We start from the raw sequence: 27332 nt of genomic DNA on the forward strand, positions 1-27332 counted from the left end.
TTGGTCAAACAGGAGGTTCTTCTGAACTTTGCTGTGTGGAGGTGAGCAAGTGACTTGTCCTGAGAAGAGGAGAAGGAGCTCCCCCCTTGAGTTGTTCCTGGGGATATCTCATCTTGGGTGACGCGCAGCGAGCGGAGTCGGCTTCCCGGCTGAGCAGGAGCGTCCAGCCGCTGAAGGGCTGCTTCGGTGTCGGACAGACTCTGGACTGTGACCTGCCGCCTCCCTGCCCGGCCGCCCTGCCCGGGTGTCCTCCCGGCTCAGCCGCGCTCTGCGTGCCAGGCAGCTCCCGGCGCCCCCGTGCCCCGGGAGCTCTGGGGCTCCGGCACCCGGCACGGGTGCGTGCCAGCGCACGACGGGCTGCGGGGCGCAGGTGCTGGGCGAGCTGGTCTCCCCGCTCCCGCCCTGCCCCGGGGGCAGCCCGGCAGCCTGGGAGGGAGCGGGGGTGAGACAGCAGGGCTGAGCTGGGAAAGGCAACGCTCCGCGGGCAGGCAGGAGCAACCGGCCGCCGGTGCTGCTGAAAGCGCACTGCTTTTTTCTCACACGCCCCTAATGCAAACAGATGCTTTCTGTTCCCGAGGTCCTCGCACGCCCTTCGGCCTCTCTCCCCTCCGCTGCTCCCCTGCTCTCCTCTCCCTCCTGCGGGAGCTGCCACACGTCCCCCGTGCCGGGGCTGGTCCCGCTCCCCCGCCCGTAGAGGAGGGGAGGGTCCGGCGGGTGCCCGGGGGCTGGTCGCCCACCCAAAGAGCGGGGTGCCCACCAGAGCGGGCGCGTAACCGGAGACGTGCTGGCGGCTTTCATGGCATCCGGGGCCTGTGCTTCGGGGAGTGAGTCCGTGACCTCAGTGAATGCTTGCCTGAGTTTCCTGCTTTCCCTTTTTAAAAGAAGATTGCAGAATCTTCTTTAAAAAGATGGAAAAAAGCGTGAAACGCTACCAGAGTTTCCAGAGCAAGCATGCGTAATGCGAAGGCAGACGTCTACAGCCCCTATAATGCACAAATGGCAAGTCATTTTTTAACAAAACCTGTAATTGCACTACTGCTTTCAGTTCTTCATAACTAAGAATAACCTTTTCGATCTAAAATACTCCTTAAATGGCATAGGTTTTTGAAAGTGCCTTATGTATTTCCCGAAGTTTGAGACTAGTCAGCCATATAGTTTGTAAGTTGCTTGTTCGGAGCTATGTGGTTTTTCCAGTGAACCTGACAAGTTTTAACATGATCTGAGTGAAGCATGAAGGAAGAAAACCTTTATTCTGTATAATATAATTAAGAGAATTCAGGTATGCTTGCCTTTACTGAAAGAGGTGAAAAGGAATACGGTACAAACCTTTTATACCAAATTCAGATGTTAGAGTTACTGAATCCTACTTGGTACGAATTAAGCTCTGTTGGGAAGTTAAGTTATTGAAACCATGAACCCTCCTGCTCTTCCGTTCATATCTTAGAAGGAACGATTAGCAGAAAACCATTTTTTTGTCATTGGGAAAAAGATAACGAGTAATGTTTAATGAATGAATAAAAGGTTAGTAAAGTCGTGCTGTTTTGAGAACTTTTCACACTTTTCATTGATCTGATATTCACTCCCAAGTCTGGTTTTCAGTGACTGCATCTTAATTCCCATTTTCTTTTCACTTGAGGGTGATTAAGAGCAAGAAGATTCACAGAATAACTTATCAAAAGCTTTTCAGACACTCGAAGATCACTTACCTGTCACCATGGTCGCCTTCCGCTTGTCTCGGAGCTGCATCTCGAAAGTGCCTTAGACTCCTCCAAAGTGCATCTTGAAACTCCAGTAGGCATCAGAGTATTTCTTGCGATAAGGTAGTTAAATACACCATATCTGGAAGTAAGCTTTTTTGCTTCCGACGGCTTTTTTTGCGAGACCTGATCAGAGAGTCAAAATTCCCCTGGCCAGGAGCAACTGGAGCAACTGGCTTTCTCATTCCTGGGAATGACTCACATGCCAGGGTCGGCGAGCGGCGCGCTCCCGCTCACTTCCTGGCTCCGGAGCGCTCGGGCGCCCGGGACGCAGACGGTGATTCACCTGAGAGGTGGGTTAGCGCCTGCGGAAGGCAGCAGCCTTCCTGCAGGGAGACGTTGCAGACAGGCTGCAGTCGCGTTCTACAGCAGCCTGCGCGACCCTGCCGTGCCTTGCGCTGAGCACGGTTTTGTCTGCAGGGTGAACGCAAATTTAATGCGATACTGCCGAATCCTGTGCGGGGTAGATGCAAATGTCTGCTAATCGGGATTATCATGTCAATTATCAATTTGACTATATTTAGACATCTTTAATGTGCTTTCAGCAGATCCTCTCTTCTAAATAGTGTGTAGGATGAAAGCAAAACGTTAAGTCTGTAACTAAATATTTCAGCTAAAGCGACCAGACTGTTTGTTTACTGCATACTTTTTACTGTCACGGTGTTCTTTCAGGCTCCGTGAGCCCGCTGGTTCTTCCAGCCCTGCTCTCAGTGGTCCTGCCTGTACACACGTTTACAGTAAGATAATTTAGTGCCTTAAGAGCATTGAAATAATTGTGGCGGTAGTTATATTAGGACAAAATTTTGCTTTGTGCCAGTGGAGGATGAGGTGGTTCATTTCCCATTTCTGCCGCCTTCATAAAAAGAAAGCAAATATATATTGTCTTCGTTAAATCTTCAGGAGAAAAGAAAAAATAATCTTAATGCTACGAGAGCAATGGCTGCCAAGTCGCCTTCCTCGGACTGCTCTGTCTGTTCTGCCTTTTTCTTTTTTCCTCAAAGACGTCGGGGAGTGGATCCCCAGCCCCACTCTCGGGAGACTGGGCAGCCTTCTGCATCGGTGCCTTGGGCAGCGGCGCGGAGCCCTGGGAGGAGCAGGAGCAGGAGCAGGAGCAGGAGCAGGTCCTACCAGCTCCCTGCCTGTGGTGGGGAGCAGCGTTCCCGGGCCGTGTGTCCAGGGGCCTCTGCTAATTTCCACGTTTGTGCTCGTGGGCAGAGCGTAAAGGTCTCTCTCGCCGCAGGACCCCTCCCTTGAGTCAGGTACAGTCCTTGATCGTAGGAGACTTCTGCCGCGGCTCATCTTTGAAGACCAGTTTTTGCAAGGCAAAGCAGCTCATGCAAATGAAGCCAGCAGGAACACGTGTTAGACTTCGGTCCTCTGTTTTCAGCTTTATTACTGCAAGCTGCCAAACTGATCTCAGGCGCTGGGTATTCTGACGCTAAGTGATGGTCCCTGTCCCATGCATGGGGTGGACTGCACACATCACATCACCTGCGGATGGAGAAGGCTTTTGCGACAGTTAGGAAGAGGAGACTTGGTGAAGTCTCTGCCTCTCCCAGACCTTGCCCAAGGCTGTGCGGGACAGCGTGTGCCAGCCACCATTTCGCCTTCTTTCAGCTGTCTCTGGTGCTCCAGTGTTTAGCAGCTGCTGGTTTTGTTCCTCTCCCAGCTGCTCGTCGTGTTTCTAGGCTAATGGTGCCTTCTGGTTTTCCTTCCAGTCTTTGGTTCACCTCCTCAGGGGCTTTCAGCCATTTTCCACCCTACTGTTACTGTGGTGATGCGGTTCTCTGGTCTTAGTGGAGCCCGTGTAAGACAGGAGCATGTGCCTGACTGATGCTCTTGTAGGCTGCTCCTCTGAGCTGAGAACTTATCCTGTGGAGAGCGCAGTGAGAGCTGTGCTGGGCTACGGTGGTAAGTGCTGTCATCAGCCCGCGCAGCCCAGGTGCGGTACGGCTCACTCTGTAGCCACGCAAACCGCTTGAGTTCTCAGCATTAAATATCTTTTAAGGTGTTTCTCTCCTCTCTCTGTAAATCACTGTCTTTGCGCTCTGACCAGTGGAGACCTCGTTCCTCCTCTGGGGAGCATACAAGGCTGTTTGTCTTGCCCTCTCTCCTGTGGCTCTGCAGTAGCTGGGAGGCTCCAGAACAATGAGAATGTCTGGATGGGTCTCCTGCTTTGAGCTCCTTGGTTGACTTGCAGCATGGTCGGGTTTACCTGAGGACAGGGTGCTGTGCAAATTCTGTCCTGATTTGGGGGTTGACCTCATCTCCTTCCTTTTGAGGATTTGAAGGATTTAATTTCAGTCTCTTTCTTTGTTTCTTTGCCCTTTTGGGGATTTCTCGGATCTCTTCCCCAATCCCAGATGTTTGCTGCTGGAGTCAGACCTGCGTATGCTCAGCGTTGCACCACTTTTTCACCACTGTGGTCTCCTCTCCAGTTGTCACTGGTACAGCAACCGTTGTCCAAAGGGGTGTATTCTTTGGCTTTGTCGCAGTGTAGACCTGTCAGTACTTGTGTTAGAGCTCGGTGAGTTTAAGCTCTGACAAGGTGACTTCTTGGTCTTCTTCCGTGGGTATTACCACGGGTGATTTTTCTGTCTGTGTCTTGTAGGGCCTGATTGTGCAAAGGGCTGCTGTACTGGGGCTGGCTGAGTAGTGTCATGCATGGACTGTGACTGCTGCTCTGCACATGGATTATTTTCACCATGTCTCAGGCCAGTTTCCCATTTGGTGCCGTTGGGTTCACCCCTCTGATACCACATCTTCTCAAGGAGCCGCTTAGAGGTCAGGCTAGTGTGTAAGTGACTTGCTGCCAGCAGGCACACGGGCCCTGGGGATGGGCGAGGAGAACAGGGCTCACAGTCCTGGTGCGGTCAAGCTGCGTCCTGTCTCTGGATGACTCATGACGAGGGAGGGTTGTGTGAAGGTGGGTTCTGGTGCTGGCTTCTTCAAAATTGGCTCGCATTAGACTCTTCAAAATTCCCGTCTTTCAGAAACCTGGCTCTCAAGAGATAGGTCTGAACGCTCATCCAGATGCCATGGAGAACACCGCTTCTTGCGGGCCATGTAGGTAATCCTTCAGGTTTCCTTAAGAGAAGCCCTCTGTTTCACGTTTCTGGGGAACATTGCTGAAGTTGCAGGAGAAATCAGCCTCTTTCTTCCTTCGAGATATCTCATAATACACGGTCCTTCTCTGGGATGCTTGGACAACCCCAAATTCCAGTGGCACAGGTCCTTAGAGGAGCTGTGACTTCACAGGTTGGGCACTGAGCACAGCATTCATGCTGTGTTGGTCTTGCTTCCAGTGTTGGGGTGCACAGACTGCCTGACGGCGTGCCCCTCCGCCGGGGGGCCGTGGGCGCCCGTCTCTGTTCCGGGGACCAGTGACTTGGGAGCCTGCAAGTCTGAGTGCCGTAGCTGAGGGCTGGAGCAGATTTGCTGATAGATCATAAATAGCAGTTTTGACCCCGAATGTGAAAGTTACACACTTGTGTTTTGCACAAGGGAAGCTGGGTGCCGTGCTGCGTCCCTGGTGCTGGGCACGCTTCTCACCCTGGGGTGGTGCTGGCAGACGTGTCCACTCCTCCGGTCTCAGTCCTGTGGGCGCCACTCATGACACGGCACAATGGTGCGTTATGTTTTGATTTGTGCCGTTGTTCTTCGGGCACTTCTGATGCTGTCGTCTAAGAAACAGTGCTGCAGGACAGACGTGCTGTGGGGAAGAAATCAGAAGTGAAAAATGAAATTTTTAAAAAATATAGTTTAATTTCTTATAGAGACCCAAGCCTCTAATAGTTGGTACTCTGTGACTGGAGTTTGTGTGTTAACAGTGGTCAAGTAATAAATAGATTCATAAAATCTACATGAGAATGGGGTTGGTTTGTTCGTTTGTCTTTTGAATGTGGTGCAATGGCACATTAACTTTTCTTTAAAATCTTTGTTTTTTTGGTATATTGGTAAAACTTAATGGATTAGAAACCACTGTCATAGCATCCCTGAGTAGGCTTTTAATTCAGACGTGTTGTTTGGCTGTTCTCAGGCTGGAGCAAGTCAGGACTGGCCGCCACATGAAAAGGAAATGCTCTGGAGCTTGTCGTAAAAACAGCGCGAAAGAAATGTGAAGCTCTGATGTAAAGAAAAGCTGAGAGCTAGCCTATAACTTTACTATTGTTCACATTATTTCAAGGTTGGATGTCCCTTTTTGTATTCTGGTGATTAGAGAGCAATTCTCAGATTTCGTAAGAGCCTGAACAACGTTATTACAACAATTACTGTGTTGCTTCATTCGAAAACTCCTTTACTATCGTATTTAGCAATAGGAACTACAAGGTTTTTTTTTTAAAAGCAGATTAGCCACCTGGATAATGTGCGAGACTGGCTTTTTCTTTGTTTTAAACATAGGAGAGTGGTAGGGTGATCAGAGCTTGCAACACTGGGATGATTCGTCCAGCGTTATACCTGCCGCTGCGTAAGATGGAGGTGCTGGCGTCAGGGAAGTGTTCTGGAAGAGTCGGACACTTCCCTTTCCTTAGCTGGTTTCCTTCCACCGCTGTTTTAATGGCCATCACTAAAAGGGAAAGAGGGAGGAAAGGAGCTAATTAAGAACTGACTTTTTAAAAGCTCATTGATTTTTTTTCCTCTCTCCTGGAGTTGCTCGCGTTATGTGGATAGGTCACCTGAAGTTGCGCACCTCGGCTGCTGGTCCTGTCTATGGACCGAGGTCCGTGCCAGCGCCTTCGGCTTTCACACGCCGCTGGCTCCGTGTGTCGGTGTGTCGTCGCATGGGTAATGTCTTGGTTGCTCGACTTGGCTTCCCAGCTCTTACTCATTATGCAAATTGTTGTTTTGCATTTCTAATTAATTAAAGTACTGCTGTGTGTGCTCGGAGTTGCAGGAGCCCTGACGGAGGGACGTGTATCGCTGTGCCGGAGAGTCGGGACATGTGTGAAGCGCAGAATTTGTCTCGAGGCATTCGGGAATTAACTTGCTGTCCCTCGGAGGAGAGGCAGTCTGATACAACATCTGGAAGGCTAGATGGTGCGTTTATTAGGCAAAGGTATAATATATTTCCTTTTCCTGAAGCGCGAGTAAAATAAAAAATACAAAGAAATATATGTAAGCCTTTGGGTACCCAAAGACGACCGATTTCCTACAAAACTCAAGTGCCTAGTGCCCTATAGTTCCCCCTTGGGGAGCCCGACAGCCTGTAAAACTGTTTAGTGTCAGTACTTTTCGTGTGAATCCTGGACCGTAGGAGCCTGGAATAAAGTTCATCTGTCTGAACAAGTTCAAGGCCTGGTGCCAGTTTTCCAGTTTCCAGGTTGTCTGTTGCTTCTAGTCTGGAGCGCCGACAAGCCGAGCAAGTGAACGTTGGGATGCAGAAAGGAAAAGCCCTGCTGCTGCCTCACGGCGGTGATGGGCTGGAGTAAGCACGCGTCAACGGAACTCTTACATGTTTGCCCTGTCTTGTACAACCGCTGAATCTCGGAGAAGCAGGGGTTTCTCTCGGCAGCGCCTGCGGCAGGAGTGTCAGTACCGGCCTTCGCAGCCGGGCTGGGGGAAAAAGCCGATGTGGGAAAACGGTGACTCTTGTATTGGATGTGCTGGTAAACTTCACTGAATTACACCAATTCCGTCACTGCGCTAAAGAAATCTGGAGAGCCCAGACGAGCAGCTTTCGATGGCGGCCAGGCTGAGGGCCTCCTCGGCTCTGAGGGAAGTCTGTTCTCAAAACACGTCTGCATTTTGGGCAGCTGCAAAACATAAAGTATTGCTTTGGCCGTTTTTTGAGCCTTAAAAAGCAGAGGCAGGGATCTAAAAACTTGCAGAAAAAAGCTCAAAATCCCAAATGTTAGCATTTAGGGGACTTTTTTTTTCCTGTCAGTGGATCACCCAGCTGTCCTATCCTTGCAGTCACCTTGCATTTCTCTGCCACAGAGTTTGGTAACTCTGGCTCCCTTTTACCTACCTAAGAAGCAGCAGCTGAAAAGCAGATGATTAAGACTCCTCTGAAACCTTTGGCACACCCCTTATTTAAGGAGCAGCTCAGCCCATTGTGTGGTTACACCCACCCGTGCGCGCAGGCTCCGGCACTGCGCTGTGCGTCCTGCCAGCCTGCGGTTGCGCGCAGCCTTAAATGAGCATTCTATTGCAAGCAGCAGAAATGAGAAAATTAAAAAAAAAAACCTTCCACAGCGGAGTAAGTTTTCTGTTCTTCAGCACTGTCATAGTTTATCGCTGCCGTATTGCTCATTTTACGTTACTGTCTTCCTCTGTAATACCCACAAAGATGGGCCAGAGCTGCAGTGCTACATGCAGAGGGCTGTAGGTCTGTGCTGCGCCCCGGGGCCCGCGGCCGCCGCTCCGCCGGTGTGAGGCGTTTGGAAGAGGGAGGACTGAGGTGCACAGTTTCATGCTGAATCCTTCCCTAATGCGCCCGGAGCTCAGAACACCGATTTCCGTGGACACCGGCCCGGTGGAGGATGATTTGCAAACCGTCTTCTCCTGACGTTTAGCTCTGGTCACCACCTTAGTTGCTCTGCTCTGTCAACAGGCCGGGAGAAATACTTTCAGAGTCCTCACACGTTTCTTTAAGCAGTTGCTAAAGTGGTGTTTATTTTAGCAGCTAAGACTTCAATATACTGACTTTTACTAAAGCAGCTAAATTAATCCTGGTAAATGCTGCGTGTGTGGGGAGAGAGGAATTAATTCCTGAGCAGCATTTGGTCCTGTGAGGAAGGCGCTGTTTGAGAAAACGTCGCTTTGCAGGGAAGTTTGGAACCCGCTGGCAGCTGCCCAGGGATGAGTTCCGTTTCCAGCTGTAAAAGGGTGTTGCAGTGATGGGAAGTGTGTGCCGTGCCCAGCGGAGAAGGTACAGCGGGTGGGAATTGCTAAACAAGGCATATACATCTATCTACCTGTGTGGCAGAGGCTGGGGAATCCCAAAGGCGCGGCAATTAATGCACGGGAATCTAAAACCAGCTTTGAAAAGATCGGGCTGCGCGGAGCAACCTGCATGATTGTATTAGGCTGCTGTAAATATTTCATTTCTAAAAATAGCAATGGAGGGGTGATCAAAGCGGCTGGCGCGCGCGAGGAGGTGTGAAGCTGGCAGGAGAGCGTGAGCAGAGGTGAGGTCTGTGAGTTCGGGACGTGGCTGTTTTCTCAGCAGGGTGCGGGGCACCGCGGTGTCCCGAGCAGAGCGTCCGGCACGGGCCGGGGCAGGAGGGGTGATGGGGTGATGGCAGGCGGGAGGGCTGATGGAAGAGAGCACGTTGTGCTGCTTTCCCTGAGGCCCCGTCTGCAGGGCCGGGTCACCCGAGCAGTGCGTCGTGCAGAGGGAGTCCCCCGGGGGGGCGGGTACGTCGGGGGACGCAGTAGGAATGGGTTGTTTGAGAAGCAAGGAAGTGTCGCTGAGTGCTAAGGCACATTTAATAGGTTTTTTTTGGGTATACTTTGTAGAGTTGGAGCCAATAAATGGTTGGTATCTCTTTTGCGTATTAAAATAGTGAAATAAATTCCAGCATTTGGGGTTTGAAAGCAGTTTCTCTTTAGGGACAGTAGGTTTGGGCCTCCCCCGTGGGACAGCTGAAGGAGGGGTCTGGGAGTGGTGTGGTGAGCTGGCTGGAGAGGGGTTTTCTGGACAGGGAGGATTAGGCAGCATCGATTCCTGCCTTCTCTGTGCCTGTCGTTGGGACTGGGAAGGGTGAAAGTGCCACCAAGAGGGACGTTTCTGGGTGTTCCCCTCTGGCGAGTGGCAGGGTAGGGGTGAGTGCTGCGCGGCTGTGGGCTGCCCTTGGCGGGGGAAGCAGTCCCAGGTCCTGTGCTGGCCTGGAGGAGGAGCGTGCTCTGGGGGCACTGGGGTATTGCCGGCTGCGTCCTCCCCCGGAGCCCCCGCTGGGAGTGGAGAGGAAGGATGGGGAAACAGTGTAGGCGGCAGGAAAGTAATTACATGTGTGAGAGAGGTGGGTAGGGCTGGGGAGGGACCGTGTCCTTCTTCCCTCTGTGAGTATGGTTCCTCCTCTTCCCTGCCCTGCGACATGCCAGCCGAGCTGACACCCAGTGTAAGAATTACTGACATACAAAGTCAACAACTCTGGGGCTTAATCCCAAATAAAGCTAAACTGTCCTTAGAAGCAGCCATAGTCATTAAGCTGCTTAAGTGTTAACAAGTAAGGTTTTTTTTGTTTAAAGCAGAAAGAATTATTCTGTAGATTGTTTTAAGTTATATGAAGGTATTTTAATTCCTAGGCTACGGTTTGTCTACATTCAGTGAGGTGGACACAATTTAGTGACCAAATCAGAAGAACCGCTGTCCTCGTTTGCTTTGCAGAGCCAGCACAGCAACGCAAGACTACGGACTGATCGTTTCAGTTTTATGCATCGTCGATGCTATTTTTCTTTTCAGACCGATGTGGTTATGGCTGTGGAGTCTCATGAGCGCGTCCGAGGCAGTGCGGGTCTGTGTGGTGTGAGTGCAGCAGCGCTGCGGCTGGGCAGGCGCGGGGGACACGGCCGCGCTGCCCCGGCTGCGATTAGCGCTGTGGTGTCAATGAGTGCGCGGCGCAGCGGGAGGATCCCTGTCAGCTCAGCGCTGGCGGTTTGAGTGACGGACTTTGGCCTGTTAAGGCTAAGCAGCAAGCACAGATAGGGAAATCCTTTGTGCTGGTTTTATTAAGTATTAGTATTACAGTACAACCACCCTTTCATTTTCTACAGCAGAAGTAAAACAAATTATTTTAAACTTCTCGATGAATATGCAGAGACTGTAGAGTGTGAAGCTGCAGAGTCAAGACTGAGTAGCCGACATTCGTGTGTCCAGTTCGGTTTTGGGGTTTGTATGAACTGTTTTCCGAAATGTCTTAACTCTCCTGCATAACACCTTCTGTACAAACGGTTTGCACAGGAACATGTATATGAGGGGGTCCATGCAGACGTTCGTGGCTGCCAGCCACAGAGTGCTTTCTTTGGCCACAAAGAGCTGCTTCTGCAGACGGCAGTCCATTCGGGTGGTCGTTTGACTCAGAGTGTAGGGAACCCTGCTAAAATGAAAGGGGGCAAAGCATAAGAAAAACACAGTAAAAATGATGAAGACTTTCCCCTTGATCCTTTGTTCGCTTTTGTTGTCTTTCTTCTGTGTTTTTGTATAAGACTCGTATACCTTTTTGGCAATAATTATATAAAATATGAACATAAGGATGAGAACAGTCCAGAAAATGAACTGACAGATATAATTGACGGCTTCGTGCCATTTGAGTCCAAAGTAACTCTTCAAGGAGGCACACTTCTTCACGGATTGGGGTGTTGCTTTCTTGTTCGATAAGATCATGTTTGGCAGAGAGAGAACAAAGAAGAAGAGCCAGACCAGACCCGCAAGGATCTTTGCTGAGGTCAGGTTTTGCACCCAGAACTTCCCAAAAGGCCTCACAATCTTGAGAAATCTGTCAAAAGCAATGAGGCCGAGTAGCACTATGCTGATATACATGGTGTCGTAAAATACTACGGCTGAGAAGCGGCAGACGAAGGCTTTGAGTTGCCATGGTCCCAGGCCAGAGTCCGTCAGGATCTTCAGAGGAAGCATCAGGGTCATTATAAAATCAGAAACAGAGATATTTTTCAGGTAGACAATGAACGTTGATGTGCTCGGAATGTGGAAGAAAGCCCAGAAAGCCAGGCTGTTCAGTACGAGTCCCAGAAGGAAGACGAGCGTATACAGTACTGGGAAGACCAGGTGGGTGACTGCGGTGTCTCGGTGGCACGGTGCAGAGGAGGGCGCTCCACTGGAGTTACTGACAGTACTCTCATTTGCGAAGTCTCCCATTGTTCGAAGTAGACTTGGGTGAAAAGGAGAGAGAAAACACAAAACATAACATCCTGTATTTAAAATTACATCTTCCTTGCAGTGACTCGCAGTGATTGGCGGGTTTACACAAATAAACACAAAACCTGATGTGCATTAAATAGACCGACCCATTTCTCTTCTAGTTCGTAGAGAATCTGAATCTCTGCCTAAGTTTAAGTTGTTTACAAAGGGATGTCTGATGAAAAGTTAAAATGGCATATATTTGTTAGGGAGGCGTAAGATAATATAACAGCAAGGTATAACAGCAGATTGCCCAGAGCACCATTTGTCTTTAGATGGAAATGTATTTTAACATTGAATAGAAATTTTACACTTGTGGCCCAAAAGCAGCTTCTGGGGAAGTGACTTCTGGTATCTTACCAAGCACGCACCATTTTTCCTTTCTCAGCACAGACTGAAATAACATTTTCGAACTAAGATGCAGAGGGCTGGTGATCAGCCTCTTACGTCTCAAAGCCGGATGCCCGAGCGCCCCATCGCACCACATGAACGCTCCAATAGTGCAAGTACCTGAGCAGACCTGGCGGCAACTCTTTCAGAGAGGGGTCTTTGGCTATCGCCGGTTCATCTGCTGGTTCATCCACCGGTTCATCCGCTGTTCCTCTGCTGACAGGAGCCTCCAGCAAAGTATCAAGAATGGGGAAATGTGTAGAAAGATGAGACTTTTTCTGTTGGTGTGGTGTGTTGTTTCCTTCCTCATTTTCATGTGTCGCCCGAGTCAGTTAATCACGTTTGCTGTTGCTTTTCTCTCTTCCTTTTGCTCTCTGTCAGAAAGTGCACTACCTTCTCCTACACTAGTAAAGAAAAAACTGACCATATCCACCAAGACAGGCACATTTTCTGGCTTTTTGTTTGTGTGAGGCAGACCTGATGGCACCCACGCTGTGCCGTTATGATTTGGCTCCTTTAGAGATGTGGGATGAACAAACACAGAATGTTTCCGGCAGTTTTCCAGGATAATCCCCGAATGTAGCTCTGAGTTCCTGTTTGTGTGTGTGAATTCCCCTGTTCTGGACAGCAACAGTCATCGTCAAACGCGTGACCAGAAAGTCTGCTCAGAGCCACCCCTACAATGGGTTACTGGGCTACAAAATGATGGGCACCGACATATTCGGAAGCTGTACCCTCCCTCTGTAGCCGGTTAATATTGACGCATGAACCTGAGCCTGACTGCTGGTCTTCAGAACGACATTTCTGGTTGCTTTTGGCGTCAGTGTCGCCGGGTGATACAGCACACTGCTTACAGCCGCTCTCTGGGTCTGGCAGAAGCTGCTGCCCCTGCATGGTGTGCTTTGTGTTTATTGTGTGTTTAGTATGTGTCGTGTTGGAATCTAGGGCATTTCTCTGCAAACAGGACTTTTTGTGTAAGTTTAGGTGAGTCCTGTGATCTGTCTTGTGTTTTCCTGCCACCCGATGTTAGTTGGGGTTCTGGCTCCTTGCTTGCTGCCGTGTGCGGCATGGCTCACGTTCATGCCATCCCTTTGTGGGCAGACGTGGGTTGCTTTTGGAGTTTCTCAGGCTGCAGCTGTATTGCCAAGAAGTTTGGGCATTAGTATCTACATTTTGGTTAACGTAGGCGTGTGTGCTGGTGTCGGTGTTAAATGGCTGGCAGAGAGCAAAGAGCCTTGAGGATGACCGGGATGAAGGTCACCCTTGCCATTGTCATCAGCGTGACATGTCCCTCGCTGCCTAACCCAACTGCTGTTCATTCATCAAGAGCTGTCTGCATAAAGCTGAGACAGTCCATTGCTGCCCTGGCCATCAGTCCCGGGGTGTTGCATCTTCCTCGTTTTCTCCCATAGTCACCTCCTGATACCGTTCCCAGCTGAGAGGCGGTGCCAGGTGCCTCCGGTACCCTGGCAGTGCCTGCTGCAGGGTGCGCAGGTAGCCGCACTAGCTGCTCTCTGGACAGCTCAGCTGATGAGGAAAAGCAGCTGCCAGATAATTGTCGCTCTCTCCACGTGTAGGTGCAAAAAACCGTGTGTTGGGTGGAAGTGGGGCATCTCAGGCTTCCCTGCTGGGCACTGGCTGGAGCGGCCGAGCGCTGGGCCCCAGCTGGTTGGGGAGAGCGCGCTCTGGTGTGACGGGGCGCTGGTTCCAGGGAAGCCATGGTGCCCCGCTTCCTGCGGTGTAACCCAGCTGCTGATTGTCATCAGTGTTGGTGCAGAGACCAGCATAAGCAGCGCACGAAACGTCTTGTAGAAGATTTAATTCATCTAGGCAGGTTATAAGAGATGCATAGTCTCTAAGGCTGAGTGCTAAAGCAAGTGAACTGTCTTAACTTTTTAGGAAATTGGATGTCAGTCGTGGAAACGCCGGTGCCCTGCCAGGCCCGGATCAGTGCCGGAGAAGGGCGAACGGGCAATGGCTTTTGGCAGGACTGAGCTCTGGCATGGTGGTGAAACGTTATTGCTGAATTGGAGCTGTTTGGCAGTGATGATAAATGAACCATAATTTATTACAATAGCCTATGATCTTTTTCATGTGTGGTTGTTACAATACCTGAAAATGTTATGTACCTGAAAATACTTTCCTGCTTTTTTTTCAACTTTTCCAAATGAAAAAGGGGAAGTGGTTAAATTTTTTTATACAGTGCAAAAAAGCTGCCGTTAATAATCAGTAAAGACTTTACCATGAGTCTTCCTTTTCCTAAGATCTAAGTATTCTGTAAATTGAGTCTTTGTATATTTGTTAATATAATATATTGTTCTCTATAAAAGTGTACATTTTTGTTTATTCTTCATATAGTAAGGTCAAGTATTTGAAGATTTAGTTCACACCAAGATAAGCCTGATTATGAAATAATTTCCTCTGACATACAACCGTTAATTATTGGTCAATGGATTAGGAATTGCAAGCATATAATGAAATGAGCAAAATGTTATTCTGTTACCAAAAATCTGCACCGATAAATAGCTTATCTACATATGTCCTGTATTTCTGTTGTCTGCCAGTTGCATACAAGGTGACAACTCCCTGTATTTAAATGATCATGCTTGCTGTGGATTTTAATTGCATCTCCCAGATCTTGTTGTCATGAACTTTACTCTGGCCCAAGTTAAGCTATTTCTGCAAAATCTTTGCAGTTCATAATCTAATCTGTAGCATGCCATGACTCTGTTTCAATTTTTTTTCTTACAGCTCCAACTGTAAATTCAAACTTCTTCTTCCTAGCAATTCTGACAAGCATGGAGGGTGTGATCAGCTGGTGCTCTTGTTTTAGTCAAGCTTTCTAGTTTCACCGCTTTTTCAACCAGGGATGTTGGTTCCAGGGTGCTTGTGCTTCGTTTGTAGGACAATTTCTAAAGAAGTCGGTGAAATTCTAGGTATTCTTCGCAGGATTTGTACTGCTTCCCCCCACCAGTAAACGTACGTGGCTAAGAAGGGATATGGGTCTTTCTGAGCTCTAGAGCGGCGTCTCGTCTGTGTCGTCTCCTTCGTTCTGCTCCTTCATCTGTGCTCTGAGTTCTGACAATGCTGCGTGCTTGCACAGCAAGTCTAACAAGGACTTTCTAAATGATTTGCAAAGGAAAAAGTATATGAATGGATCTAGGCAAGCATTTAGCGATGTCAGCCACAGTGTGCTTTCTTTTAAGTAAAACAAGGTGTTCTGAGCAGAGCATTCAAAAACGTCTCTTGTTTGGCTCAACGTGTAGGGGATTCTAGTGAAGTGGAACGGCACAAAACAAATAAAGAACACCGCGATAATGATGAAAACCTTCAGATTTACAGTCTTTTTGGATGCTTTTCCTGTGCATCTTGTCCTTTTATAGGATTTGTATAGTTCTTTACTTATGAGTATGTAGCATACAACTATGACTGCTAAATTAACCCAGAAGATAAGTTGACAAATATAGTTTACAATTTCGTGCCAGACTAAGCCAAAGTCAGATTTCAAGTGAGCACACTTTTTTACGGTCTCAAGCGTTTTCTTCTTGTTTGATAGAATCATGTTGGGTAACGAAAGAGCAAACATTGATATCCAAATTGCTGTGGACAGTATCTTGGCACCTAAAAGGCTCCTTGGTGTTGATGTTCTGAATGGCGAAGTGGCTTTCTGATAACGATCGATAGTTATCAGACCGAGAAACAAAATGCTAATGTACATGGTGAAGTAAAATACAACCTGGGTGACCTGGCACACAAATCCCCTCAGTACCCATGATACCAACTTTGCATCACTAAGGATTTTAAATGGAAAAGTCAAGATCATGAGCAGGTCAGAAATGACAGTGTTCTTGAGGAAGATGATGAAATTGGATTTACTGGATATTTTAAAGAAGACCCACATTGCCAGGCCGTTCATGGTGAGACCCACCAGGAATAGAATTGTGTAGAGCAAAGGAAAAATGACTTGACTGATTTTGTTATCACTGGTGCAGTTGCTGATGTTTCTAGAGTAGCTGAAGTTGGTTGTGGCTTTCATTTGCACTTCGTCTTTACCCTCCTCCCTGTAAAAACAAAAACAGAAAAAAATGAAATTGTCAGTTATATCTGTCATAAGACTTCAACCTTTTTTGTCTTCTTTTCTTTTCTTTGATGATTTTGACTTCTGGAAGTTGTGTTTTGTTTTACCGAGGATGTCAGGTTTTTACAGGAGAGGAGCACTAGATGTAGCCATGTTTTTAAGGTGGCCTGAGTTGATCTTCCATGACTGAAATGCGAGGGGCCGGCATGGCAGTGGGCTGTGGGGGCGGCACGGCCGGCATCGTGCCGCCTGTTCCCTGCCGTGAGCGCGTAGGTGACGGCGCGGGGCCGGGGGCCCTGCCGTGCATCTCCCGGCCCCCGCGGCCCTGTGCTGGTGTTGCAGCCGGTGAGGCGCGAGCTGGGCCGCGGGCCCTGGCCTGGCTGGGCTCGACCCGCCTGTGCCTCCTGGGCGATGGCCTCGTGGCAGAGAGGAGCCGGCGAGGGCCGGGGTACATGGGCGGGCGGGCTGGCGTGGCACACCGCCGGCAGCGAGGCCGGGCAGCCATTTGCTTGACTGACACACGTCTGCCCAAACTGCTTCTCTCCTCCCGGGGTGGAGGGAGAAGTGTCCCTTTCCACAGCTTCCTCAGCGTGGAAAGGGGTAGCATTTAGACTTGTTATGATTGCAGATTTAACAGTGCCAGGCTGAAGTGAAAGGAATGAAATGCCCCTTGTTACTGTATTTTTGCTGGGCTGGCCGTCTGTCTCCACGCAGCGTTTCTTGGTTGTCCTTGAAACGGATGTCCGCCGTCCCCTCCCTGCCCCTGCCCAGGCGCCGGGCACGGCTGCTCGTGGGCCGCCGCCGCTTGGCCTGGGTGAGGGTGGCACCCCACGGAGCCACGCTTTGTTGCCTCCAAGGGGAAGAGAGTGAGGGGCATACGGGCTCTTCAGCCCCGCGTGTGAGCGCTCGGGCAGCTAACGGTGTCTGTTGCTTCAGTGGTTACACGTTTGCCAGCAAAATCTGGAGTTATTTGTAGATCTATTTATGTAGGTATTTATGTATACATTTCTTTCTACTTTGGCAGTTTATCCTGCCATTTTCCAAAATGACTTGCTTTACCAGTGCTGTGTTGCAAATCAATTTAAAACTCCGCCAGCTCGCGCCTACGCGTAGGCGTTGCAGCCCACCGTGCTCTGCAGTGAGCGCCGCCCGAAGCCGCTGCCGAGACCCTGCGTAGCGCTGCGCCAGGAAGCCAGGAGCGCCGCGGCCGGCCACCAGCACTGAGCAGCCGGCGCCCGCCGAGCTGCTGCCAGGGGCTGGGCTGAAAACTGTCGCTCTTAGTCTGAAATCCTTGATCAGATCAGGTCTGACCCGAGCTGGTTGCCCGGGGAAGCCAGGCGGGGATGCTGAATCAGTCAGTGCTGCGTTTCGTTCAGGTGTGTAGTGATGCAATTGTAAAAATTGCTCTATTTCCATGTGATCCTCGCCTCTCTAAAATAATGTACTCAGGGGAGTAGACACTTTGTCAGCCAGTGCCCGAGCATCCCTGGCATCTTCCTTACAGAGCTGCAAAGTTTTATTTCTGTCAGTAAGATAGAAATAAATTGGCTTATGCTTTAAAGCGCATAACAGGTGCAGCTGCCGAGTCTAATCCTAATGCAGTAAGTATTCCCTAAGCGTGCAAAATCAGACAGCACTCCCCCCGCCCCCAAATCAAAGAGAAGCTTACCGTAGCGCGCTGCTGAGAAGCGATGAAACACGTGGGTATCTCCTGTGATGGGAAGCCGGTGCTGCTGCCGGAGGGGCGGTCGCGGTCCCTCTAGCTCCTCACCGTGTGAGCAGGCAGCAGTGTTCGCCTGCAAATCCCCCGGAGCGAGGAGAGGCTGGAGGAGCAGCTGTGCATCCCAGTTCTGAGACTTAGACCTTCCTCGAACTGGTCTCTTAGCCAGAGACAGCTGCAAATTCCAGGTGACGCTCTCAGTACTTCTGCTTTTGTTTCCTCTAGAAGAGAGAGAGAAATAGAATTTTTAAAAGTAATTAGAGATTTACTTCCTGCTTTTGACCTACTAACAGTGTCACTATTTTTAAAAGACAGCATGTATTTTGTAAGACTCTGCAACTTTCTGAGCGCAGAGTTGCATTCCCGTTTACTACCTTTTTGCCCTGTGATTCTTTAGTGTTATTTTTGTACACAGCCTTATTTTTTTAAAACTTTTAAAATAGTTTTACGTTGAAAGAAGTAGTGATTTGTTAGTTTGGGGAAGGTAAGTGTATTACTGAACAAAATATTTATACCTTATATGACTGGTAAAGCAGTTCTCCAAGATTTTAAATTATATACAGTGCATCAACTTTACACGATACATTTTATTAGAAAACGAAATATAACCAGTTACAATTTAAATGGGCGATATGTGTTGCAATTTCTTTTGGATGTGCAAAATAGCATTTTAGGAGTTGGGCTGCACCTTCTTTTCAATGGACTTGTACATGGTAAGGGAAATCACGCACAGTTTCTAGACATCTTGTCTTCTATTTCCTGATCTGTGGCCGCATATCAATGCAGGGGACGCTCAGGAGGGCCGTCCGTGTGCATCTCCCGCCTCTGTCCTTAGAGATATGTGCAGAATTCATAATATCAGATTAACATTTTTTCCCTCTGTGTTTTTTGCCGTCTCTTTAGTGGTTTCATTTGGCACTGTTTCCTCCACACTGCTCACCACAGGCGATGTTTTTAGTGATGGAGAGTTAGTTACTGTTTATTGCCGGGCGGGCTGTTCGGGTCAGGTTTCTGCAGGTGATGACAGAAAAAAGAAAAGAGGCTTCACCCGTATCTGGTCTTTTCAGGATGAATCTTCGAGTCATGAGTGTAACCAGCGCATGATTCTCCTTTACGGCGTTGGTAAGGAGCGTGATGAAGCAAGGCATCAGCTGAAGAAGATTACCAAAGACATCCTCAAAATCCTGAATAAGAAGAGTACTACTGAAATGGGCGGTAAATGCTGTAACGCTGCTGTATGGTAGCCTGTAGTGAAGAGCGTGGGAGCTGTGAGGTGCTCAGCAAGTTGTCTGGAGCTGTGCGTGTTGGTCACCTAATTTGGCTTTCGTCCCCTTCAGAGCCCCCTGGTGAAGCGCCGGCCGGAGTGCCGCAGCACAGAGAGCGGTGTGCTGGCCTGCCTTACGGCTGCGCCGGCACGGCAGAGGGCCGCTGTGCTTGCAAATCCCGATTTTTCCACTGTAACACCTTGGCTGTAAACACTTGCGTTAGGCTAAAGCCTGGAATGTGAGACGCTGGCTGGCGAGTGATACGTTACCCTCCTAGTAAAACTGTATGGCTGTTTCTCGGTTTTTCTTGGCTGTCACCTTTTTGCATTGGCATAACCGTGAGCAGCTTTGATATTGTTATATCCTGTGGAGTACATTTGTTCCCACTATACAGTGGGAACCCGGGGCACGTAGGGTTGCATGTAGTCATAAGTAAAGCTTATTAAGATTTTTATTGTCTTTTAAATCAGTAATAATGCAAAACTACTCGGGCTCCATTAAATATAAAATGACCAAAGTAATTTTTTTTCCGTTAAGTTGGGGATGAAGGGCAAAAAGCCAGGAAGACCAAACAAGAAGCATTTCCAACCCTAGAGACCGTGTTCACAAAACTACAGCAACTCTCCTATTTTGATCAACATCAGGTGACATCTCAGGTACTTCCCTTGTATAAATTCATAGCCTTTTCCAGTCTGCCGTAGACGTATCCAATAGGAAGTAAATCTAGGTTTTTAGAAGTATATACCAAGAATTTTCAGTGCACTGCTTCTTCAAAGGCAAGAGAAAAAATGCTGCCTTGGTATTCTAAAATGCCTGCTTCAGTAGATATTTGGGCGTTTGGTTTGGTTGTTTGGGTTGGTTTTTTTGTTTATTTTTGCGAGAAGCTTTCAGGATTATTATGGATGTCATGATTTTTTAATGAAAATTTGAAATCAATTTGACATAAATTTCCATTAACAGGATTGTTTAGGGCTCAGCGGTAAATTATACACTGAGTAAATTAGACACAAACTGAGTGCGTCTCTTTGAGAAGCTGGTGGTTAATACAGTTTGTTCTTTTCTTGATTAGAATTTATAGTCAACCTTGACTGCTAAAAAGCCATGTCAGTGGCTGACTGGAGAACATAAATAGTTTATTTTAAACGACAAGCCTGGTTTTCCTGGTTTATATTAGGACTTGTAAGTGTGCAAATGTGTCAGCATTGGATTTCATCACTTTGTCAGGTGCTGCTGGTTTTAAGTCTATTTTAATAACCAGGGGCTAATATAATGAACAAACTTAGAGGCACATGTTAATTTTTAAGAATCTTTGGATTTGGTCTTTTGAATGAATTTATTACGGGTTTTGTTTGCAGGATAATTAATTATCCGAAAACCCTCAATAAAAAAATCACAATGCAGTAAGCTAAAAAGAAAAATTATTTTGCCTGTCCTTTAGAACAAAAATTGTGTTTAAAAATACCCCATAGAGTAAAAGTCAGTACTGTAGAGGTTAAGAACAGTTTCACCCTCAACTGTAAAATGGCAGAACAGCTTTTTCTGTGTTGCCAGTTTTGAAAATAAAACGCCATTACAACTGACTTGCAGGATAGCGGCGTAACAGATATACTTATGCATGATCTGTTAGTGCTTTTATCTGCAAAATGCTGTCACTTGCTGTTACCGCTTGTAAAATAGGATTTTTGGAGCAGTAGAGCGTCTGAGAAGCCCTGAGTCACTATATGACTTTTCAACATGTATTTTCACAGATCTCCAGTAACGTTCTGGAACAGATAACTAGTTTTGCCTCAGGAACATCGTATCATCTTCCCTTGGCTCACCATATACAGCTCATCTTTGATCTCATGGAGCCAGCACTCAACATCAATGGACTTATAGACTTTGCAATACAGGTAAACAGAGTTCCTTTTGGGAGGGTTATGTCGGGATAAAGCTGCGATACAGTTTCTGTAAAAACAGGGAAAAAAACCCCAAGAACTGTGTTGCAAATTCTCCTGATTTGCTGCCGAGAACTTTTATCTGTTTCAGTTTCCTGACCTCTGAAACAGCGTGCCAGATACTTCCCCTTCTGTCTTAATTTGACAATTACGGAGAATCAGTACATGTATTTTATTTTTAAGTCTTTCAAAATGAATAAAATTCTGGATTATTTTAGCACAAAATATGTTGGGATGGGCTTCACTGTTTCACACTGAACCATCATATTACAGAGTAAAGCATCTGGGTGCCAGAAATGCCATGTATTTCTCGAGAGCAGTTCTGAGGGACGTCTTTTGTACTTCGTTTATTTTGCTGCCTTTTTCCCTTGTTCTGTAGTGAGTAAGGAATTGCATTTTCATTTGCCATATAGTTTTTCCTTAAGTGGTTGTATGGGGTTTTTTGCAGCTATTTTACACGTTTAACTTGGAAGTTATTTTCAGTTTATTATTTTTGTGTCTGTATTTTCAGCTGCTGAACGAGCTGAGCGTTGTGGAGGCAGAGCTGCTGCTGAAGTCGTCCAGCCTGGCAGGAAGCTACACAACGGGGCTGTGCGTCTGCATCGTCGCCGTTCTGCGGCGTTACCACGCCTGCCTCATCCTCAACTCGGAGCAAACCGCGCAAGTCTTCGAAGGGTTTGTGGCAGCTACAATTGTCCAAAAAGTATTTTTGGTGTTCTCTTTAAAGCAAAAAAAATGTGTTTAGGTTCAGGTAGTGAGACCACCGGTGGCGCTGCTGGAGGAGGGCTGTGGGTGAGCTCAGGTGCGCGGAGCGGATGGCTCTGCTCCGCAGCCTGCTCCCCGCTGCCGGGGGCTGGTGGCGCCTGCACGCTTGGTAACCTCGGAAAAGGGGACAGTTGTGTGTCTTGATTTCCTACCCCCTCGCCCCATTCTGCCCGGGGCTCCCCGAGTGCCTCTGTGTCCTCTCCTCCCTGGGGGCCAGGCGAGCACACAGGGCACCCCAAACTTCAGAGGAGCCCCGTCAGCCCGTAGGCGCAGGGGCTGTGATCACGCTGCCCAGCTAGTGGGGGGGCTTATATGATATGTAACAACGAGATGCATTTCTAAGGTGTGTTGGAATGACCTCAGAATGGTTTTATTTGTGCAGGTTGTGCGGGGTGGTAAAGCACGTCGTTAATCCCTCGGAGTGTTCCTCCCCAGAAAGGTGTATTTTAGCTTACCTCTATGATCTCTACGTGTCCTGCAGTCACCTGAGAAGCAAGTTTGGAGACCTCTTCAGGTGGGTGGCAGCGGGATTTTTCTCACCCCTGCCTAGGCTGTAGACTGATGCAAGCTGCTGTGGTTTCGGTTCAGTCTGCTTTCCATGGAAAATACGCCGTTGCCTTTGCTGCTCTGCCTTTACGGATGCAATTCTCTTGCCCGTGGCAGCACAGCGTGCGGTCCTGAGCTGGTGAAGTCCTCGTGCTGTGTGGGTACCTGCCGTGGAGGAGCAGAGGCTGAGCCCTCCTTGCAGCGCCGGGGTTAGCTGAGCCGGTCGCTGCAGCAAGCAGAGGGACCATCGGTGTCGCCTCGGCTGCCTCAGCACCGCGCAGCATCGGGCCCCTCCCCACACTCCTTTCCTTTCACAGATTGGGATGTGACTGATTCGGTTTCTATAATCCATCAGCCAATTGGCTGTGGTACATACAACGTTGGATGGAAAAATAACAAAATCTTAGCTGACGTGGTGGTAATATTCTATTAAATATTTCCTTTGATGTGGGGAGAGGCACAAACATGTTTGAGTTTGTGAAGTTTTATGCGTGAATGTTCAGGTCCTTGATTTTTAAATTAAAAAAATATTTTAGGTACCCATATGCTGTATTTTTGGCTCTTTTTAAAGGGGGAGTGGAAACCTTTAATATGCAAATACACATCTTGTGAGACTTACAAACCACTTCAGTTGCTGTTTCCCCTCCTAGTTTATATACCTGGTTTTGGTTTGCGTATTTCAGATTTGTGGTTTTCATTTCATACGGAGCACGAAAAGAGTTCTCAGTAATTATCTTAATATTTTAATAGGTTTACAAACTCATGGGAACAGTAGCATTTAGTATGAGAAACACCAGGGAAAAGAGATATGAAATATAGAAGAACTACAGAAGTGTCTTAGCTGTATGTTCATTTTTCTGCTTAAAACCTGAATTTCAGTTCAATAAAAACTGTTCAATTTTTTCAGTTCAATAAAAACTAACATTTTAATTAACATTAACCTACAATAGCAAATCAAAACATCATCTAGTAATATAGAGATTTTAAAGTCTAACTCATATATTAAATGTTATATACAGCACTTGATTTGAAGCCCTGTTTTTCAGACAAGCAGAGTTAGAAATTCTCTGAGAACTGGTAATAAAATTTATGTGTACGCTTTTAGACAGCTGTGTATAAGGCAGTAGTGCTCGACTCATTTTCTTCTTGGTTTCTTTGCTGCAATTGAAACAAAACCAAACCCAGTTGTCCGTACCCGGCCACTTTTTTAGCTCCTTTTTAGCACACTGTAAGTCCAGCTACTTCTCTCTCTCTAAGTCAGTTTGAAGCAACAATAAACTACAGTTTGTAAATGTTCAGATTTGGAGACTTACCTTCTGTATATTGTGGTGCTGCGCAAGTGGCTGCCGGTATCATCTGCAGTATTTCTCATACCGGGTTTTACTACGTGAGCTGCATGTTTTGGTTTAGTATGCTTGGTATGTTTAGTCGTATTCACTGAACTTCCTTTTTTAAAATCATTCCTTCACTTTTTTTTTTTTTTTTAAATCTTATCTTCTGACCACTCCCCCGGCGTTGCTTCTTGTGCAAGTGCAGTTGCCGAGGCTGCTTTGCTCACGCACTCGGTATTGTGTCGCTTGTCGTTCTGCGACCCAGGGGGTCAGTGTAGGTGAAGGCTGTGATGGCCGCGTGTCGGGGAGGCGCGCGTGCCCGGCTCGCTGGAGCGCGAGAGCCCCGTTAGATAGTGCCTCATGCGTGAAGCACGGCGTATTCGTTTTCCACTGGTCGGTTTTCTTTCTTTGCTGTTACGCTGGCTGTTAGAGCAAAGGGTTACCGTCAGGCATTGCCCTTCTTGTAGATTAATTGTCCTGCTGCTGGCCTCTTCCTGCGGCCCTGGAGCACCCCGATGAGGAGCGGCGGTGTGCAGGGGCCGCGCAGTGACAGGGCGTCCCCAGGGCTGCCCCCCGCGCCCCGCGTCCAGGCGCTGCTGCGCACACCGCTCGCCTTCCTCAGGGCACCGACGCCTTCCGCCTGGCCCAGCGCTTCTGCTGCCCTTTCGTCCCGGGGCCGATGGAGTTCTAAAACATTCCAAAGGCTTCGTGTATTTGAAGTTAATTTCAATTAATAGATTATTTTTTTTTCAGTAATGAGGAAGTCTTCCCTGTTGGGATAATTAGTGAAGTTTGTCCACGTGGGTGTTGTTTCCAGCTGTGGTGTAAAACCCAATGCTTGAGACAAACGCTCCTTAGGACATTTTGTGTGTGAAATTTGCATTCTTCACTAACACCTTTTTTTCCCCTGAAGAAAGCTACTTAACATATCGCTATTCCTAGCCCGGAAAACTTCTTGACTTTTTGTCATAATTATTAATGTCAAAATATGACCTTTAAGTATCTTTTCTCTGTTTGCCGATTTCGTTTTTCAAAAAGTTGTCTTTTATGCCACATTATTACCAAATGCAGAGTTTTTAATTTAGATAAATTTTCCCATTTTTCCTTAATTAATTCTTCTAACCACCACTGCGGTTCGCCCTGCCGTACCTCACACGGAGAGGGAGCAGCGTTATGAAGCGGTGTCAGGGCTGGCCGCAGGGGCGCCTGGTGCTCCAGGAGGTTATTGCTCGTGAGGAATGGCCGCGTGGCCCTTAGCCGGCTGCTCCCAGTTGCAGTCATAGAAGCGTCATGGGAGCCATGTGGGAACTTGAGCAGGAAAACTGGAATGAAATTGATGTATCAGCCTGATTTTCTGGCAGATGCTTCTTATCGAAAATGAGTTTGAAAAAGTGCACGGAATGGTAACCAAACTAGGGTGTTGTGATCCCACACGGTATGTTCAACAGCATTCCTGCAAAGTACGCTTTTTGGCAACTCTCTCTTCTTTTGGTCCTCAGTAGTGCCTGCTCTAAGGTGAAGCAAACGATATACAGCAACGTCCAGCCTTCAAATTCCAATTTACTGTGGGACCCAGAGTTCATGCTAGATTTTATCGAGAATCCTTCTGCTCACAGCATTAACTACTCAATGCTGGGCAAGATCCTGAGCGATAACGCAGCCAACCGCTACAGCTTTGTCTGCAACGCGCTCATGAACGTGTGCATGGGGCACCAGGATGCCGGGAGGTAAGGCAAGCCGTGCGGGAGTCGGAACTGGCTGGATTTTTCCATGGTATATATGAGGTTTCCTTTCACCTTTTTGTTTTGTGGGGTTTTTTGTTTGGTTGGTTGGTTTTTTCAATTGTTTTCATTCATTACTCTTTCGGGTTGCTAAGAATTTATTGAGTAAGTTTCCTCTGAGTTATTTCATTAAATCAGTGTGCGTAACTGAACAGAAAGGAGTAACAAGTAGAAAGTACTCGATGTAGGGCAGTCAGGAAGCTTTCTGTATCAGCAGTTGTGCCATTTCAGACAGAACAGCTCAGCACAATCTTTGCTCATTAGAAGCCTGTAAATGAGGGAAGGTTCTGCATTATGTCATTTCCTTCTTCTGATGCAATCGGTGTTTAATTTATTAAATGTGTAATTTATTTATTATGGATTTTATCTTCATAGGTAATTTGTAGATTTTCCAAAAATATTTTTTAAAAAACACTGAGAATTCTATAGGATAGAAGCTACTAGACATACAACATCTGTCAATCATATTTTAAGAGTAGCTTGAATTCATGGTGCCCGGTTCAAGTCCATCTCCAATGACTGGAGTTAAGGATGAGATCTGCACTTGAACAGGTTGTCCAGCACTGTCTTACTGTGGTTGTCTTCTCACACCAGCAGGTGCTGGCTCCTGTCACAGTCGGTGGAGCTTTGGTCTGGTCCAGCGTGACACTTCTGGGGTCTTACGTCCATGTTAGATCTTTTTAGATGATCTCAGTGTACTGACAAGAAGTACAGTGGAGAACCCTTGCAGTAAAGCGATTTAACAGCAGTGTCAGGGTTTTATACTGACAATACGTTTTCTTTCATAATTCAGATGTTCTTCTCTCAGTTGATTCCTCCTTCCAGTGTGTAAACACATCGTGTGCAAATGCGGCATTGCAGCGTTGAAACTGTTGTACCCTGTTTCCCATTCTGCAAAGTTTGTGATGCAGGGTGAAACGGACACTGATTTTTGGTTCTAGCCTCGACCCCTGCCCTGGCACACAATCAAATTCCTCTTACACAATCAAAACCACCAGAACTTGGTGTTCTCTTCTGATTCTATTCTAATTTATAGTAAGAAATTCTTAGTCTTGATAGGCCTAGGTGCAGAAGTAGATGATGGACTTTTTTAAGGTCGCTGACAGATCTCAAAGCTCAAGGAAATTGTGGTGGGTTTTTTTTCTTTCCTTTTCTGATTGACCCCTGCGCAAAGTGTGCGCAGTTCCTGTATCCTTCTCCCTGTCCCCACTGTGAAGCCATCTCTGAAAAGTCCAGAGCAGGTCCAGAGGAGGCCCCGGAGATGCTGGGAGGGCTGGAACACTTCTCCTGTGAAGAGAGGCTGAGGGAGTTGGGGGGGGGGGGGGGGGGGGGTGTCAGCCTGGGGAAGAGAAGGCTCCGGGGAGACCTCCGAGCCCCTTCCAGTGCCTAAAGGGGCTCCAGCAGAGCTGGGGAGGGACTCCGGGTCAGGGAGGGGAGCCGTGGGACCAGGGGGAACGATTTTACACTGAGAGGGGAGATTGAGATGAGATACTGGGAAGAACTTCTTGGCTGTGCGGGTGGTGAGCCCCTGGGGCAGGGTGCCCCGAGAAGCTGTGGCTGCCCCATCCCTGGGGGTGTTCAGGGCCGGGTTGGACGGGGCTGGGAGCGACCTGGGCTGGGGGGAGATGTCCCTGCCCAGGGCAGGGGGTGGCACTGGGGGGGCTTTAGGGTCCCTTCCCACCCAAACCAGTCTGTGATTCTCTGAAATGTGGGGCATCCTTGGCAGAGCAGAGCAGCTGAGAGGAAACAGTTTTGTAAGAGCAACAAAGGGGAACATCTAAATGTGGTCAAACGAGTTTCACTGTGGAACAGAGAAAAAATAACTTGCACTGGGATGAGTCAACTCTGCTCTGTTTTTTAAAATGTTACATAACTCTGAATCATACACCGGATCACACGT

The 27332-nt window shown here is 48.0% G+C and overlaps 3 protein-coding genes across 3 annotated transcripts in view; 1 reads left to right on the forward strand and 2 right to left on the reverse strand.

The window, feature by feature from the left end:
• Positions 1-27332, forward strand: part of MED12L (mediator complex subunit 12L) — a gene marked incomplete at its 5' end in the record, with an annotated part of 152971 nt that overhangs the window by 86872 nt on the left and 38767 nt on the right. Inside the window, 6 exons of the mRNA XM_082487471.1 lie at positions 18875-19022; positions 19610-19728; positions 20821-20964; positions 21521-21684; positions 22157-22288; positions 25151-25378. Coding sequence (XP_082343597.1) covers positions 18875-19022; positions 19610-19728; positions 20821-20964; positions 21521-21684; positions 22157-22288; positions 25151-25378 — 935 coding nt within the window. The remainder of the gene's footprint in view (positions 1-18874; positions 19023-19609; positions 19729-20820; positions 20965-21520; positions 21685-22156; positions 22289-25150; positions 25379-27332) is intronic.
• P2RY13 (purinergic receptor P2Y13) lies at positions 10510-11577 on the reverse strand (the record flags this gene model as incomplete). The annotated part of the gene is made up of 1 exon (XM_082487473.1): positions 10510-11577. One exon carries the CDS (start codon positions 11575-11577, stop codon positions 10546-10548), a length of 1032 nt encoding a protein of 343 aa, XP_082343599.1. The 3' UTR covers positions 10510-10545.
• P2RY12 (purinergic receptor P2Y12) lies at positions 15019-17780 on the reverse strand. Its single transcript, XM_082487474.1, has 2 exons — positions 17757-17780; positions 15019-16070 (listed from the first exon to the last, which is right to left on the reverse strand). The coding sequence occupies exon 2, from the start codon at positions 16043-16045 to the stop codon at positions 15026-15028; it is 1020 nt and encodes a 339-aa protein (XP_082343600.1). The 5' UTR covers positions 16046-16070; positions 17757-17780; the 3' UTR covers positions 15019-15025.

Source organism: Vanellus vanellus (genome assembly GCF_965231255.1).
Source record: "Vanellus vanellus genome assembly, chromosome: 8".
Lineage (NCBI taxonomy): Eukaryota > Metazoa > Chordata > Aves > Charadriiformes > Charadriidae > Vanellus > Vanellus vanellus.

Bases quoted from the DNA above. Each gene is read 5' to 3' on its own strand.
- P2RY12 (XM_082487474.1), bottom strand. From the start codon at position 16,045: ATGAAAGCCACAACCAACTTCAGCTACTCTAGAAACATCAGCAACTGC.